The sequence below is a fragment of the Lynx canadensis genome, chromosome A2 (genome assembly GCF_007474595.2).
Source record: "Lynx canadensis isolate LIC74 chromosome A2, mLynCan4.pri.v2, whole genome shotgun sequence".
Lineage (NCBI taxonomy): Eukaryota > Metazoa > Chordata > Mammalia > Carnivora > Felidae > Lynx > Lynx canadensis.
In genome coordinates, this window is record NC_044304.2 from 1,233,358 (window position 1) to 1,249,373 (window position 16,016).

Below are 16,016 nucleotides of genomic sequence, written 5' to 3' on the forward strand. Positions count from 1 at the left end.
GTTTGGCTCTTGTGAATCACTCACGCTGCCGAGGTCACGCGTGCACAGGATCTTGTGTAGATAGATGTGTGTTCTCCATTCTCCGGCGGGCACCGGGGAGCCGTGAGGACTGTCTTTTCAAAGAGTGAACCAGTTAGGCTTCTTGGCTTATGGAACGCCACAGCTGTGGCCGCGTGGGTTGTCACGAACCGGGTGCTCCCGGGCGGACTTGGGCCCGGAGTCGCCATGTCCGTCTGCCGCGTGAGCGGCAGGGAGAGCTGGAGGGAAGGTGCCTCGGGGCCCTTGCAGGCGGACAAGCCGGCGCAAGCCTGGGGTCAGATGGACGCCCCGGGGGGTGTTTGTGTGTTGCAGAGAGCAAGCCGTGCGGACGCTGTCACCTGGCCGCTGTCACCTGGCGGAGACCTGTGCCCCGGGGCGCTTCCTGAGTGCCTCGCCAGCGGGTGGGAACAGAAGCGGCCGTGCCTCACGGTCCCGCGGCGTGTCCTCTGGTGTAGCTGGAGCCTCCGGCCCACCGTCTTGTTGTCCTGTGTGTGCCCCGTCCCTGCTCCGGGTCGCTGTGTAGTGACCGACCGTGGGTGGTCCCGTAGCCCCAGGAGCCGCCGTCCCCTCCCCCGTCTCACGTCCTCCCCACTTTAGCGACCGCGCTCATCTCATCCTCTCTCCGAGGGCAGGGCGGGCGGGGCGCGACGCCCAGGGAGGCCCCACCAGCCTCGCTCCTGTTCTCTTCCTTCCAGCTGGAAAGAGGCGACTTCCTCTCGGAGGAGTGGAGAGAGCGGATTGCCAACACAAGGTAGGGTCCGGCCCGGGCAGGTGCCCCAGGGGAGGGTGGGTCCGTGGCCACGGGGCACGAGCCTTTTCTTTCTCTCCCGGCCCCTCGCCAACAGCAGAGGGGGGCGGGTGGGGGTGGGGAGGTGGCCGGGCCCCGGCTCCCACTGCCCATCCCCCGCCCCCCGGCCAGCCGTGGGGCTGGCTGTCCGCACCCCTGACCCCTGAGGGCGGCCGGCTGGGACGCTGCGGCGTTGCCCACGGGCCTGCCCTGGGCCCGACACGGGTCTGCGGCCCCTTCTCTGGCCTCCAGCGTGTGGGTCTCCCCGGACACAAGGCAGCCTTGCCCGCAGCAGCCACTGTCTGGGGGACCTGGCAGTGTGGCCTCTCTCTGCCTTTCCTGCAGGCTTACCGCCTGCCGCCCTGTGTTCCCCAGCGTCTGAGCCTGGGGGCAGGTAGAAGGCGGGGGGTGGGGGGGGCGGCTCTTTGCAGAGTGTGTCCCTTTGTGGCGCTCCTGTGACAGGTCCCCCATCTGTGCTGGGTCCGCCCTGGTCTCCCTGCCAGCCCGGTCTTCCCTCTTTTCCTGAGCCCCTTGTGCTGACCCCATGAGCGTCCCCATCGGTAGGGATGTGAGGGCTCTCCAGCGGAGAGGAAGCCCCATCGCCACCGAGAGCTGGCTAGCAGCATCCAGGCCCAGGGGTCCCGTCTCTGGTTGCGCTGGCGATGTGAGAGCTCATGGCGAGCACACCGCCCCCCTGGGCCTCGCCGCCCCTGGTCCTGTGGGAGAGCAGGATGGGCCTTGGGCCCGGAGAGCACCCCCTGACGTGCCCCAGGCGCTCTGCTTCTGGGCCCCCTCCCCAGCAGCCCCCTTATCTTTAGGGCGTCCGCCCCTGCTTTGCCTGGCCTCAGTGAGCTTCTGGTGGCTTCCGAGACATGAGAGGGTGGCTGCCTTCAGAGCACCCTTCTTCAAGTCAGGGCTTATCGCACCCAGCTCTCTCGTCGGGGCTCGGTCTCTCAGCCCCCAGGGACGCCTGTGCCCCGGCCTAAAGTCCCACCCGCCCTCCTTCCATGCGGCGCCGTGGGGGGGGGCACACTGGGCGCTTCTGCGTCTCTAATGCCTGTTGGGTGCGCTGTCTGTTCTCGCCCTGCTCAGGCTCCCCAGGACCATTCTGTTACTGGGTGCAGTGACGGTTTCCAGGCTTTTTTTTTTTTTTTTAATATTTATTTTTCGGGAGAGTGTAAGCAGGGGAGGGGCAGAGAGAGGGGGACAGAGCTGTCAGCACAGAGCCCGACGCGGGGCTCATGAACCGTGAGATCACGACCTGAGCCAAAGTCAGACGCTAAACCGACTGAGCCACACAGGCGCCCCAGGTTTCCAGACTTTTTAATTTTAAACTATCAAGACTTAAATGGAGCAGCGAGGGGACGGCCATCGGCCCTCTCTCTGACTTCCGTCACGTTCCGGTGAGGAGGTGAACTCCCTGTCCGCAGTTCTGGTGGCTGTGCCTAGTTCTCGCTGTGGCGTAGTTTTTACCTGGAGGCCCTTAGGTGGGGAGACAGGAGCCGCACGACCGCGCACAGAGCCGGGTTACTCGTGGGCTCAGATGAGCCAGCGGCGTGCTTCTCGTAGAGCGCGGCCGTCAGAGTTCCTCTCGTGGGCGAGAGCCGGGCCTGGGCGGGCGTGGGGCGGCGTGTCCGGGCCAGGCGCGAGGGAGAACGGAGAAGGGACGAGCCACACCCTCCCTGGGGACGACTTCGCTTCTGGTCCCACGGGTCCTCTCCTGCTGCCTCGGTGTCCTCACGTCTCTGTCCCCAGGGGACATCTCTGCGGTCCTGTTTCGGCCCCAGGGGCCTCCTCCCGGCGAGCAGGTGTCCACCTTTCCTCCTGGGAAGCGGGCAGCCTGGTTGTCGAGCCAGCAGCGAGCCGGGCTCAGCGTCCTGGCCCGCGGGCCCCGGTCGCACCCCCCCCCCCCCCCCCCCCCCCCCGGGCTGGGGCGCTGGCGGAGGAGGCCGTGGCATGGTATGCCCCGGAGTGCTGTGCGCGTGCGCGGATGGAGCCTTCGTTGTACTCAACTGGAACATTATTTTGCAGTGTTATATTTGTGAATAACTTTGCCTTTGGTCCTGAGGTGGATCACCAGCTGAAGGAGCGGTTTGCGAACATGAAGGAAGGTAACGCGCTCCCCGTAACCCTGCCCTGCGTCGCCCCGCGCCCGGTCTGTCTGTGGATCTGGCACCGGTTGCGGGGCTCGGAGCCCTTGCCCCTGTCCGTCAGCCTCGGGAGCGGGGTTCCGCTGAAGGGACCCGGGTGGGCGGCCAGACTGACGAGCGGGCCCCAGGCCGTGCGGTTACGTTCCCGTTTCGCGTAGACACCGAATGACTTCTCTGTACGAGGATGTCCCCGCTTCTGCTGCAGGATCGCTCGGTCCGTGCCTGAAACTCAGATTTGACTGGCGTCCCCATTTTATCTGCTGGCCCTAACCTGGGGGTGGTGAGGGCACCGGGGCCGTCCAGACTGGCCCCTTTGCTCTTCCTGGGTTTTCCCTGTGTCTGGGCCCATCGCCGCCCGGCCGCCTCCGCCTTCCGTTCCCGGGGTGGGGAGGAGGGACGGCCCCTTCGCTGTGTGTGAGGCTCCGAGTCGCGGCCACAGCTGCTTGGCACGGCTGTGGGGGGGGGGGGCAGCGGAGGAGCCTGGGAGCCCGCACTCTTGTTCTCAAGCCAGACGTGCGCCTGGGGTCGTGTTTCCCTCGTGCCCGTGAAGGCTTCTCGGTTTGCAGCTGTGTTGGTGCTTTGGTGGCGTGTGAGGCCCTCCACTGTGTCCGGCCTGAGCCACCTGGGGAAGAGTGTGTGTTTTCTAAATCTCGGCAAGCTGAGAGTCAAGGCCGCGTGCCGAGGTGCAGCCTCTTGGCAGCCTCATGGTCGCTTCACGGCCTGGCACAGCCAGCCGCTCCCTCTGGGGGAGCACCTGGGAACGGCCGTCCTGAGTGGCGGCCCGAGGTGCCTGTGCCATGGGGCCGCGTGCCCCCCCCCCCCCCGCACACCCTCTGTGGCTGCGGGACGAGGGAAGGAGGCTCCCTCTGGCTCTTGGCTTCTGGCCCCGGGAGTGGGGTCAGGGCCCGCTCAGGCCGCAGGTGGCCCAGGTTAGGTGTCTCCTCTCCCTTCGCCGTGCCAGGGGTTTCCTGGTGTGCTTGGAATGTCAGACGGACGAGAACATCCCGTGTAGAATCTTCTCAATAGGTGGGAGTCGGCTAGTTTGTTTGGATACCAACTCGGCCTTTGTAAGTGCCGGTGGGCCACACAGCATGTTGTGCTCGGACTCGGAGCGTGGGAGAGAGAACCCGGCGAGCTCCCGGAGGGAGGTAGAAACGCCAGCACGCTTGTGGGCTGTAGGTTGCCCTGGGCACCCCGTGGGCCACGGCGGGTCCTCCTGTCTGTCTCCGTGGACGGGGGCCATGCCGCCTGGCCGTTTGCTCTCCTCGGTGTGCAGCCTCCTGCCTGTTTCTCATCCGTCCTCACTGACCCAAGAGTCGAGGTCGTACCTGTTTCTCCCCGTGGAGAAAGTCCAGTCAGTTGGGCCGAGCCCTGTGACGCGCTGAGCCCCGCGTCCTTGGCCGTCGTGCACGGTGTTTCAGGAGAGAGGAGCCCACCGCTCGTGGGTCCGGTCTGCAGCCAAGTGCTCAGACCCTAGCTCGGGACTCCCCTCCCCACAAGCGCCCAGGGTGCACGGCGGCCGGGCTCCGGGTGGGGGCCAGGGGCTGCTGCTGTCCTCGTCCTCGTTAGAGCTCTGACCTCAGGCGCTCGTCCTTCTCCGGGTCCTCCGGGCATGAGCACGACTGGCCTGCGGGCGCCTGGTGGGGTGTGCCCTGGTGGGGGAAGTGGGCCGTGAGCTGTGGCTGTACCGTGAGGTTGTGTATGCCGTCCTCACACTGTCGGCCCACCCGGGGCCTGGACGGGAAGCCTCAGGAAGTGCCCTCATTCTTAGCCGGTCACTGCAGTTCCTAAAGCTACAAGAACTTTCTAGACTCCCAGATGGCCTGCATGTGACCTCAGTGCTCCCAGCCAGGGAGTGGCACCTTCCCTGCCCCTCCCACCTGGGTCCTGTCCCTAGCTGTAAGAAGGCCCCGGGTGCCCTCTTCACCCCTGTTGTTAGAGAGGAACGGGATTGGGTCCCCTGTGTCTCGTGATAGAAGGTTTTGAGCTCGTGAGAGGGTCGCTCTGCGTAGACACAGGCGGTTGCCGGCTGTCTTCAGCACCGACGGCCACGGGTCGTGCACACGTGTGTCTCTTGGTCATTTTGGAAGAGTGAGCGGTGGCTGTCCCAGGGTAGGGACCGAGCTGTGCACCTGCCCCGGGACGGACCGGGGAGCCCCTCCGCCTGCTGCCCACCCGAGAGCTTGCCTTCCCACCACCCTGCCCTGGCCAGGGGCCTCGCGGGCTTTGGCTCCAACACATCTCCTCCCTGCTCGTCGGGGACGCCTGCCGGGCACTCGGGCTCGCCGTCCCGCGCGGCATTGCTCTCCGGGTCTCTGCATCGTGCTTTCCCGTGGGAGGGCTGCCTGCCGAGCCCTGCGGTCCCAGCTGCCGGCTGTGACCTCCTCCCGGGCCCTCGCGGCACCGGCTGTTGCCGAGTGGGCAGCGCGGGGTGCCGGGCTCCTAGCGGGAGCACCCGTGGACCCGGCGTTTATCCCGCTTGGCACCACGCTCTCAGAGGCGCCCTGGGTTCCCAGCGTCCCACGGGGCTCTGTTCGGCCCCTGGCTGCGAGACCTCTGATGCGACCCCCCTGGCACGACACGTCCGCCCCCTGACTTCGCCCCTGGCCCGTCACCCCCTGCTCCCAGGGGCCCGGTTCTCAGGACCGGGGGCAGTGGGTGCTCCCGGCGCCGGGGGTCATGGCGGGCTGGCGTGTTTGTGCCCGTGTGCATCTGTGTCTGTGTGCGTGTGTCGAACTGCACGCAAAGGGAGTTTTCCAATTGACTGATTCGTTGATAGAGAGGAGGGAGGGTGCACAAGCAGGGGAGGGGCAGAGAGAGAATCCCCAGCGGGCTGTGTGCTGTCAGCGCGGAGCTTGACGAGGGGCTCAGTCCCATGAACCGTGAGGTCATAACCTTAGCCAAAAATCAAGAGTTGGACGCTCAGCCCACCGACCACCCAGGTGCCCCGGGACTTTTCCAATTTGAACGTGACCTTATTGTTTTCCTTGACTTCTCCGACTGGCTCTTTTTTCCCTCATACGGAGAAGCGTGGCTTCTGGGAGCGCGTGTGTTTGTTCGCGGTGTTTGTCACGCACGCGCCGCGGACTCCCTCCTGAGCCCGCGGATTCCTCTGTGAGTCCTCTCTCCTTAGAACTCCGCACACTGGGGATGATGCGGCCCGTGTGGCTGCCCCGCCGACGCGGCCCGGTGCTGCATTTGGGGCTCTAGGGCTTTGCCTTGGCTGTCGATTGCGGGACGCGTCCCACAAGCACGCAGACCGTGGGGGGCGGGGGGTGGCGTGCCAAGTCACCGTCCTCACCCCCGCCCGGTCTGTCCTCACAGATGGGTGAGCCCCCAGCTGGGACCTTTGGGTCCGAGGTCAGCACCGTGGGGCCTTGGACCGTTGTCACAGGAGAGCAGCTGGCGGGACAGGGTTAAGCTGGGAGGCGGCACCTGGTCCTGCTCTTCCTCGTAGGAGGCGGACGGGACTCCGTCCTGCTGCTGTGCACACGGTCGCTGTCCCCGCTCCTCCTGCGGCTTCCCCTTACTCCCCTGACGTCTGTCTCCCTCTCATTTGTGTGCGTGCAGGTGCTTCCCCACGAACGGCAGTAACTAGGTTTGTGTTTCAGGCGGCAGAATTGTGTCCTCGAAGCCCTTTGCGCCTCTGAACTTCAGAATAAACAGCAGAAACTTGAGCGGTAAGAAGTTCTTGGTTGCTGAAGTATTAAGATCTGTGATTTCCGGCATCTGGCTGTGTCAGCATAGGGTCTGTCCCCCGGCACTGCTCACGTCGGGGCAGACCGCCCCCTGGGGGCATTCCTCCCCTGCCCGGCCCCCGCCCCCACCCCATGCCAGGACTGCCCTGGTTGTGATGACCACAGACGTCCCCAGACCTGCCCTGTGTCCCCTGGGGGCAGAGTGGCCCCAGGTGGGTGTCGCAGGCGGGACAGGTCAGGAGAACTCAGGGAGGGGTCTGTCACAGAGGTGGCTGTCCTGCATAGCATGGGCTGCACCTCAGGCCCCTGGGCCAAGCCACATGGGCCCCGGGGCTCATGACCTCTTGTGTGCTGCTGGGGGCTCCTGTAGCCACGTTGCTTTTCATTCGCCCTCTAAGTGGTCTCCGACCCCACGGGGGCTTGTCGCCATTCTCCTTGGACAAGCCCCTCGGGGGAGTGGGACTGATGCGAGCACCTCACCTGGCCCCCCACCTGTCTCTTGTGAGGAGGGAGGGAGTCCCCACAAAACCGTGCAGAGCCTCCCCCCACCCACACACACACCCCGCTCACCCCTCGGGCGCAGGAGGGGCCCTAACCGCAGCCCTCTGTGCGCAGACATCGGCACCATCATGCGCGTCGTGGAGCTCTCGCCCCTGAAGGGCTCTGTGTCCTGGACGGGGAAGCCAGTCTCCTACTACCTGCACACCATCGACCGCACCATAGTGAGTGCCCCACGCGTGCGGGGTGGGGGGGCCCGGCGCTCTCCACGGCCCCAGCCCTTGTGTGGGGTGGGCCTTGTCCCGGGTGGCTCGTGACAGGGTCGGGCCCCACACGCTGGGAGCCCGGATCGGGTCGGCCCCTACAGACGTCCGCCTGGGGGACTCTGTGCCACCCTCCCGAGAGCGCCCGCTGGCTGTGCATCCGGGACGTTGCTTTCGTCCTGAAAGGGTTGGGGCTGACTTCTAATAAGAGTTTTCCTTTCCTTTTTGTATTTTTAGCTTGAAAACTATTTTTCTAGTCTGAAAAACCCAAAACTCAGGGTAAGTCTGTGTTCTTCCCTCGCCTGAACAGCGTGTGTGTGCTGCCTGTTGGGGCGTGCGGGTTGCAAGTGGCCACACACGCGCAGGCGCTGGTCTGTGTGACGGGGTCTGGGTCACGGCCCTGCCCGCGCACACCCGCCTCGTCCTTAACGGCCGCAGCTGGGCCACGGTTCTTACGCGCGTTTCGGCAGCGGGTTGAGCGGGTCTCTGAAGTGGGCTTTGGTGACGCGGGCATTTGTGCTGAAGGGCGGCGAGCGGCCCTCGTGCTGTCCCGGCGTGAGTCGCCATCCGAGGGCAGAGCGGCCGCCCCCGCGGCGGGGCGCCAGCCTGGGTCCTGACTGCGCCGGCCGCCTGGGTCCTGCATTCCTCCCAGTGCTCACGCCCTCCCCGCTGCGGCCTCGTGGCCGCTGTCCGTTTGTTCCGTACGTCTGTCCGAGAGCTTTTCTTTCTTTCTGGAGACTCAGACAAGTCCGTGTGCAAGAGAGGCCTGTCAGACGGCCAGCTCCTGCCACCTGGGGCCCCGTGTCCTTCCCACCGTAGCCGGGCACCCGTGCCCACAGCCCTGCAGCTGCCGGCCCGCCGGGGTGTTGCCGGGAGCCCAGGCCGGCGGCAGCGTCTGCCCTCGGGCACAGGCCTCTCTCGGTGTGGCGGTGTGGCAGAGCTCGCCGCCCACGGGAGGGAGAGGACGGTCGGGCGGCTCCTCTGCCCCACGGTCCGCACGGTCTGCCTAGAGGGGGGAGGGGGGAGGGGGGCTGCACTCTCGGGCTCCGCTGTGCCTCGGTTTCCCCGCCTGTGCTGGTGGCGCACCGCGAGCCGTGCAGGAGGGCCCGGCCGAGCCCGCGCATCCGCGAACGCCCACCGCTTGCTTTCCAGGAGGAGCAAGAGGCGGCTCGGCGCCGGCAGCAGCGAGAGAACAAGAGCAACACGACCACTCCCACCAAGGTGCCCGAGAGCAAGGCCGCCGTGGCCGCGGACACCCCCGTGGTGAGCGCTCGCCGCACGCCCTGCACCCGGCCCCCCCCCCCCCCCCCGTGCTCCGTGGAGGGCGGCTCCCGTGACTTACCGGGAACGCGCGTCCCCGACGAGGGCATCGCGTCCCCTTGACGTCCCGCTGCCCGCTGTCCGCTAGGATTCCGGTGCCGAGGAAGAGAAGGCTGGGACGACCGCCATCAAAAAGCCGTCCCCCTCCAAAGCCCGGAAGAAGAAGCTGAACAAGAAGGGGCGGAAAATGGCCGGCAGGAAGCGCGGGCGCCCCAAGAAGATGAGCGCTGCCAACCCCGAGCGCAAGCCCCGGAAGAGCCAAACTGCACTGGACCTCCTGCACGCCCCGGCCTCGTCGCAGACGGCGGCGCCCTCGCCACAGGGTGAGTCGGCCGCGAGCGGGCCCACAGCCCCCCTCACCTCTCCACCTCGGGGCTCAGGCCGCGGTGACGGCTCGTGCGCCGAGCGGCTCGGTGCCGCAGACGCACTGGGGCGTCCCCCGGGCCTGTCTACGCCCGGGCGCCCCGCCCCGGAGCGGGTCCCGCTCCGGGCCTTGCCAGCATCCTGCCGACCCAGGCTCTGGTGAAGAGCTGGGATTTCTTCGGCCGCGAGGGGACGCGTCTCTGCTTCCGGAACTGCCGGGATGTCGTGTCTGCCAGCGTCCTTGGCCGACCGCGTTCGGTCGTGTCTTTACAAAGACCTGGCAGTTCCGTGGAACGGACTGGCCGGGCCCCGGGAGCGTCAGTCTGCCGCTGACGCGTGAATCTGCTTCTCCCCGCAGATGCGTACAGGTCACCTCATAGCCCCTTCTATCAGCTACCTCCCTGCGTGCAGCGGCACGCCCCCGACCGGCCGCTGCTGGCAGCCACCCCGCCCGCACTGCAGAAGCTGCTAGGTGAGCCGCGGCCTGGCCCGCAGGCCCCCACGCTGGGCGCCCCGGGCCTCAGGCTCAGTGCCGCCAGGTGGCACCTGGGCCTTGGGTCGGCCCGGCCCCCTGGTCGCCTGAGGTCGGGGCTCCGCCCCAGGGCATGTGGGGCCATTTCTGGGGGGGCGTCCGTGGCTGTCTGGACTGCGGTGCTTCTGGTATCGAGGGGGCGGGGCCCAGGGTGCCGCGCGGTGCTCCCCAGAGAACAGTCCGGGCCGTATCTACGGCAGTGGGTGGGGGAGGCCCCGTCTACGCACGCGCTCACGATGCTAGGCCGGGTAGACCTGTTGCTCGTCTAAACATCAGGCGAAGGAAACCCCTTCCGTGCTTCGGGCGTCGCCGGTTCCCTCGGTTCAACATCAGTAGCCCGTGTTCACCAAAAAACCGGCAGATTCAGTAACACGGCCTTGCGGGGAGGACGACACCGGGGAGCGGTGGCAGGAGCCACGAGGGGCTCCAGGGGGCACCGAGGGCCCTGGCCTGATGGCAGGAGGTGACCTCCAGCAGCCTCTGGGGACGGCGGCCACGCCCTCCCACACCGGCTTCTGAAGGGCCCCACGGGGTCACGTCTGCAGTGAAGTCATCTCGCTTCCTCCTAGAATCCTTCAAGATTCAGTACCTGCAGTTCTTGGCCTACACCAAGACCGCCCAGTACAAGGCCAGCCTTCAGCAGCTGCTGGACCAGGAGAAGGTGAGCCCTGCCCTGGGCACCCTCACGGAGCGGTTCTGCCCCCTGGGTCCCGAGCGCTGCCGGGCTGTCCTGGGCCCGGAGGCATAACCCGGCAGGGGCTCCCACGCCGTAGGAGCAGTGACGGTCTCCGCAGGCCCAGTCACCTGCCCCCGCAGGGTCTGGAGAGGCTGCGGGACGTTGCTCCTCACCGAGCAGCGATGCTCTCGACCACTGAGATGGGCCAAGGGTCGTCGGCCTTCTGGGCCGGGGCATGTCCCGCCGTGGGAAGGGGCGTGGGGGGACGGGGCCTCCCGTCACCGTGCTGCGCCCCTGCAGGAGAAGAACGCCCGGCTGCTGGGGGCCGCACAGCAGCTGTTCGGCCACTGCCAGGCCCAGAAAGAGGAGATCAAGAGGCTCTTCCAGCAGAAACTGGATGAGGTAGGGGTGCCGAGACCGCATCACCACCCTGGGCGGGCAGCGTGCGGGCCGGGGCGCGGCCCAGGGAGTGGAGATCTGGAAGGATCTTCTCCTTCCTGGGGTTTTGACCTTTCACCTGTTCTGACGGCGGGTTCCGGAACGTGGGAGGGCTCGCGCCCCTTTCCCGGGCGGCCGCCCCCCGGCCCCCTCCTCACCGGCCCCACCCCTTGCCCGCCGTGGCGCGCCCCCGCGTGAAAGCCCGCCCGTGCTGCCGTGTGTCCACAGCTGGGGGTGAAGGCGCTGACCTACAACGACCTGATTCAGGCGCAGAAGGAGATCTCGGCCCACAACCAGCAGCTGAGGGAGCAGACAGAGCAGCTGCAGGAGGACAACAGGGAGCTGAGGAGCCAGAGCCTGCAGCTGGTGGGCGGGGGGCGGCCTTCTGGGGCACACGGGGTGGGGGGAGGGGCCTGGACACGGCCATCCTGCGTGCCCCCTGCACAGGCAGGACGACAGGGCGCTCGTGGGGCCCGGCGTCCTTCCCGAGGATGGGCTTCCCAGGCCCCCCCCCCACCCGACTCCAGTCCGGCTCTCATTCTGGGAGCACTGAGGTCCCTTCCTGGGCTCTCAAAGGACGCGGGAGCCAGCGGGGCTTTGTGGGTGGCCCAGGCTTTCGCGTTTCTGCCACCCATGCTGGGCTCCCGAACGCGCCCCTAGGGCTAGGGCGCAGGTCTCTCGGGACCTCGCTCCCACGGGGCCCACGGCACGTTGCTGGACGGGCAGAGCGCCACTTCTCACGGGGCCTCCCCGTTCGGCCCTGAGGACCCTCCTCTTGTCCCCCTTGGGTGTTCCTACAGGGGACCCCGGTCTCCCCCTTGGGCTGCCTTCTCAGCCTCACCTTCCCTTAGCGGGTCCCTTCTCTGGGCCTGCAGGCCCTCAGGGACACCTGTCCGGTGTCTGCCCTGTGCCGGCCGGACCTGCGCCCACCCCGCCCTCCCCGCGGGCTCACGACTGCGGCCTCCCCGTCCCCGCAGCTCAAGGCTCGGTGTGAGGAGTTGAAACTGGACTGGTCCACGCTGTCGCTGGAGAACCTGCTGAAGGAGAAGCAGGCCCTGAGGAGCCAGATCTCCGAGAAGCAGAGGCACTGCCTGGAGCTGCAGGTGGGGGCCCCTCTGGGCTTTGACGCATCGCGAACGCGGGAAGTGCCCCCCGCCAGCCCCCCGAAACCACCCTGCTCCCGAGGACAGGATATGGGTTGCGTCGCTGCAGTGACGGCGGCCCTGATGCCCCATCTTGGCCCCCGGGGCGGGGGCGGGGCGCCGGGCTTGGCGTCCGAGGGGCCCCACTTGCTCCCGGGGCGGCTCGGGTTCCATTAGAAATCTGGGATTCCCTCGGCGCCCCTACCCACCTGGGGGTGGGTGCCGAAGCGGCCCCCGGGGAGGGCAGTGCTCGCGCACCCCGCCGCAGAGCTTGCGCTGCTCGCTGAGGACGGTGACGTGTGCGTCCAGGTCAGCGGGGACACAGGGCGAGAAGGAAGGGGGAGCAGAGGGGCCCGCGTGTCCTCACGTTCCTCGGCTGCTGGCTGACCGGGTGACCCCACGACCAGTTGTGCTCTCTGAAGGGTTGTGGCCCAGGCGTCCCCTCCTGCTGAGCCAGCAGCACGTGGCACAGAGAAGAGGCCTGCCGACCCTGTCGGCCGGGCCGGGCCCTCTTTCCACAGACACACCAGCAGGAGGAGCTGCTGGGCGCTGACCCTTCCGCGTAGTAAAGAGCAAGGTGCTTTCCTTACGGGGAAAAGAACAGAGAGGCCTCAGAGGGGGCGTCTCGTGTCCCCAGTGACCGAGAGGGAGCGCGGCGGGAGGGCTCCTCGCGGACGGAGCGCCCGTAGCCTCCTTCACAGACGGGGCCGCCCCGTCCCGTCCCCTTTCCCTCAAGTGCGCGTCGGCAGAGCTGCTCTGGACGCCCCGGAGCCTCTCGACCCGTGCGGGGTGGCCGGCGGCGCTGGCTTCTCCGTCACCCACAAAGCCGGCCCGCGTCCTTCCCGCCTTCCCGGGCCCGTCCCTCGGGTGCCTTGCTGGGCGCGGCCCGGCCGGCCGGTCCCCAGGCCGGTGGCGGCGGCAGGCCTGACCCCCCCCTCCCCTTGCAGATCAGCATCGTGGAGCTGGAGAAGAGCCAGCGGCAGCAAGAGCTTCTGCAGCTCAAGTCCTGCGTGCCGCCCGACGACGCCCTGTCGGCGCACCTGCGCGGGAAAGGCGCCCTGGGCCGAGAGCCGGAGGCGGACCCCGGCCGGCTGCACCTCGACCTGGACTGCTCTAGGTTCTCCCTGCCGCACTTCAGCAGCGCCAGCCCGGAACTCTCCATGAACGGCCACGCGGCCAGCTACGAGCTCTGCGGTGCGCTGAGCCGGCCCCCGTCCAAGCAGAACACCCCCCAGTACCTGGCCTCCCCGCTGGACCAGGAGGTGGTGCCCTGCACCCCCAGCCACGGCAGCCGGCCAAGGCTCGAGAAGGTGTCTGGCCTGGCCTTGCCGGACTACACCAGGCTGTCCCCGGCCAAGCTGGTGCTGAGGCGGCACCTCAGCCAGGACCACGCGGCCGGCGGCAAGACGGCGGCCGGGGAGCTGCACCCGCGGTGAGTCTGCGCGTGGCACGCGCCAGCCCTGCTCTGGTGCCCTGGGGCCACCTTGGGGTTCTTAGGGTGAGACCCCAGAGGTTCAGAAGAGATTCGGGGCGTTTGCTGGGCCCGGGATGCCAGCTCTGGGTGCAGAACCCCGGCTCTGGCGGCTCCCCGGAGAACGAACCAGAGATGCGTCTTCTTCCAGAGCCGAGCACGCCAAGGAGAACGGCCTTCCGTACCAGAGCCCGGGCATCGCCAACGGCATCAAGCTGAGCCCTCAGGACCCCCGGCCCTCATCCCCCGTGGCCTTACAGATGACAGGGGAGAGGGGCAGCGAGAAGGTGAGGGCGGGGCGTGGGCTGTGCGGGGCGCTCGGCAGGCATCCTGAGCCAGGCATCCTGGGCCACGCCAGGCTTCGGGGGGGCCGGGGGTGAGCCTGGAAACGGTGCTGAGCCCCTGTGGGAGGCTGTTGCCCGCAGGCTCGAGGAGGAGGGCGGTGGTTTCGTTCGTGAGCGGAAGGCGGCAGGTGTGAGGGGCAGCGTGTGGGTCACGGCGTGGGGACCTGAGGTTGGGGGGAGGCGGGACCCTGAATTTCGGGAGGAGCCGTGGGGGGGGGGGGGGTTTACTGGGACAAGGGGCCTTCTCCTGTGGCGGGAGGTCCCCGTGTCCTTCCGGTGGTGCTCGCGGCCCTGCGTTAGCGGTCAGCGGGAGCAAGGAGGGTGTGGCCGTGTGTCTGCAGGGTTTGAAGGAGCGTGCCTACGCCAGCAGCGGGGAGGCCATCACCAGCCTGCCCGTCAGCATCCCGCTCAGCACCGTGCAGCCCAGCAAGCTGCCCGTCAGCATCCCTCTGGCCAGCGTGGTGCTGCCCAGCCGTGCCGAGAAAGTGGTGAGTGGACGCCGGGTGGGGAAGGCGCCGGCCACCTGCTCTCACGGGCCCGGGCCCTCGTGCTGCAGGGGTGTGGTGTGTAGGCAGAGGGGGTCTCGTTTTATTTTTTCCCGCAAGGCCTGGTAGTTCCCTTTTGTGAGCTTGCGCGCTGGTACGTTCGGAGCGGACCGCCCTGCTCCGGGACGTTGGAACGCCCAGATTCCGGGGCTCCTCACGGTGACGTTTTCCCGTGTCTGTTTCAGGTCTGTTTTTGTAAAAGGGGGCGCGCGCGGGCGGAGAGGGACTAAAAGTCTGGATTCGGTACAGGCGTGCAGCCCGTCTCCCCTCCTGCTGGCTCACCTTTGGCCCTCCCGCCTCACGTGTGTGCCCCCGCGAGTGGCAGAAATGGCAAAGTCTCGTGTGACGCGGGCCTTTCTTTGTGTTAATTGAGATACGAGTCACGGACGGCCCACCCACGTAGAGCATACTTTAGTGGTTTTAACACGTTCAGTTATGCAGCCGTACCCGTTCACGGGCTCATTCACACAGGTGGACTCCCACCCCGCGTGGCCTCTCGTGTCGGGTTCCCTCCCTGAGCGTCGCGTGTTCGGGGTCCGTCCGCGGGGCGGCGGGGGTGGGCGCCTCGCTCCTGCTGGCGGCCGAGGGACATGTGCGTGTGTGGAGGGCCACGCTGGCTTCTCTGTTTGTCCGAGGGTGGACGTTTGTTTCCACCTTTGGCCATTGTGGATCACGCTGCCGTGAACGTGCACGCGCAGGTTTGGTGTGGGCGGCGTCTTCGCCCCGTTCCGTAGAGGAGTGGAATCACTGATTACGTCATAGCTGCAGCCCGTCCCGTCTCTCCTTGATCCCTCCGTCGCTAGCCTGACGTTTGCCGTTAGCCACAGCTATCCTTTCGAACCCAAGTCGCCTTGTCAGAACCTTCTGGTGACTGCCCACGGTGCTCAGACCCAAGCAGGTCCCTTTCCTCCTATGTGCCGGCTCTCACCTACCTGCCGTTCTCCCTGCCTCCGGCCCTTTGCACCTCCCGTGGCTTACATCTGGGACGCTCTTCTTGACCTTCACCTGCCAGCCCAGGCTCAGCTGACAGCGCATCCTTTTTCTCCACAGAGAAGCACCCCCAGCCCCGTGCCGCAGACCCGAGAGTCCTTGTCCACACTTGAAAAGCAGATGGGCGCTAATGCACACAGCGCCGGAAGCAAAAGTCTCGCCCCAGCCCCTGCAGGTCGGTGGGCTCCTCCTGCTCCTGAGTCCCTGCCCCTGGCCCTTCCCCCGTGGCCCAGCTGGCCCACCTCCTCCCGGCCGTGGGGTCTGGGGTGTTGCATCGGGGCTGTCGTCACACAACACGACCAGCTCTAGGCGGTTGGGGGCTTCTCGTGTGGGCTTCGGCAGGGCTCGCGACCCTCGGGCCTCGGCTTCCCGACGTGAACGTGCTCGCTCTGGCTGTATTTCAGCCCGGGAGGTGGGCCTCAGCCGGTAGGTGACGTCCTCGTCAATCTGCTGTGGGCGTTTCTAGCCCGGTGCCGGTTCTCCTTCGGGGAACGCCAGTGGTTGAGGCCGCACGTGCCGGCAGAGGCCCCACGGACTTTCTTTTTTTTTTTTTTTTTTTATTTTTTTTTTAACGTTTATTCATTTTTTGAGACAGAGAGAGACAGAGCATGAACGGGGGAGGGTCAGAGAGAGGGAGACACAGAATCTGAAACAGGCTCCAGGCTCTGAGCTGTCAGCCCAGAGCCCGACGCGGGGCTCGAACTCACAGACCGCGAGATCATGACCTGAGCCAAAGTCGGACGCTTAACCGACTGAGCCA

The 16,016-nt window shown here is 67.0% G+C and overlaps 1 protein-coding gene across 5 annotated transcripts in view; it reads left to right on the plus strand.

Annotated features, from left to right (window-relative positions):
- The window catches only part of DOT1L (DOT1 like histone lysine methyltransferase), a 63,936-nt gene that overhangs the window by 36,752 nt on the left and 11,168 nt on the right, over positions 1-16,016 (plus strand). For all 5 annotated transcript variants that reach the window (XR_003973124.1, XM_030335769.1, XM_030335761.1 and 2 more), the window contains exons 8-23: positions 735-790; positions 2,858-2,937; positions 6,588-6,656; positions 7,290-7,396; positions 7,673-7,714; positions 8,588-8,698; positions 8,844-9,078; positions 9,477-9,590; positions 10,220-10,311; positions 10,627-10,728; positions 10,993-11,130; positions 11,742-11,867; positions 12,854-13,338; positions 13,529-13,664; positions 14,063-14,209; positions 15,317-15,431. Coding sequence is in view for 4 of the 5 variants with exons in the window: in XM_030335769.1 (XP_030191629.1) it covers positions 735-790; positions 2,858-2,937; positions 6,588-6,656; positions 7,290-7,396; positions 7,673-7,714; positions 8,588-8,698; positions 8,844-9,078; positions 9,477-9,590; positions 10,220-10,311; positions 10,627-10,728; positions 10,993-11,130; positions 11,742-11,867; positions 12,854-13,338; positions 13,529-13,664; positions 14,063-14,209; positions 15,317-15,431 (2,155 nt within the window). In the remaining variant the exon portion in view is untranslated. The remainder of the gene's footprint in view (positions 1-734; positions 791-2,857; positions 2,938-6,587; positions 6,657-7,289; positions 7,397-7,672; positions 7,715-8,587; positions 8,699-8,843; positions 9,079-9,476; positions 9,591-10,219; positions 10,312-10,626; positions 10,729-10,992; positions 11,131-11,741; positions 11,868-12,853; positions 13,339-13,528; positions 13,665-14,062; positions 14,210-15,316; positions 15,432-16,016) is intronic.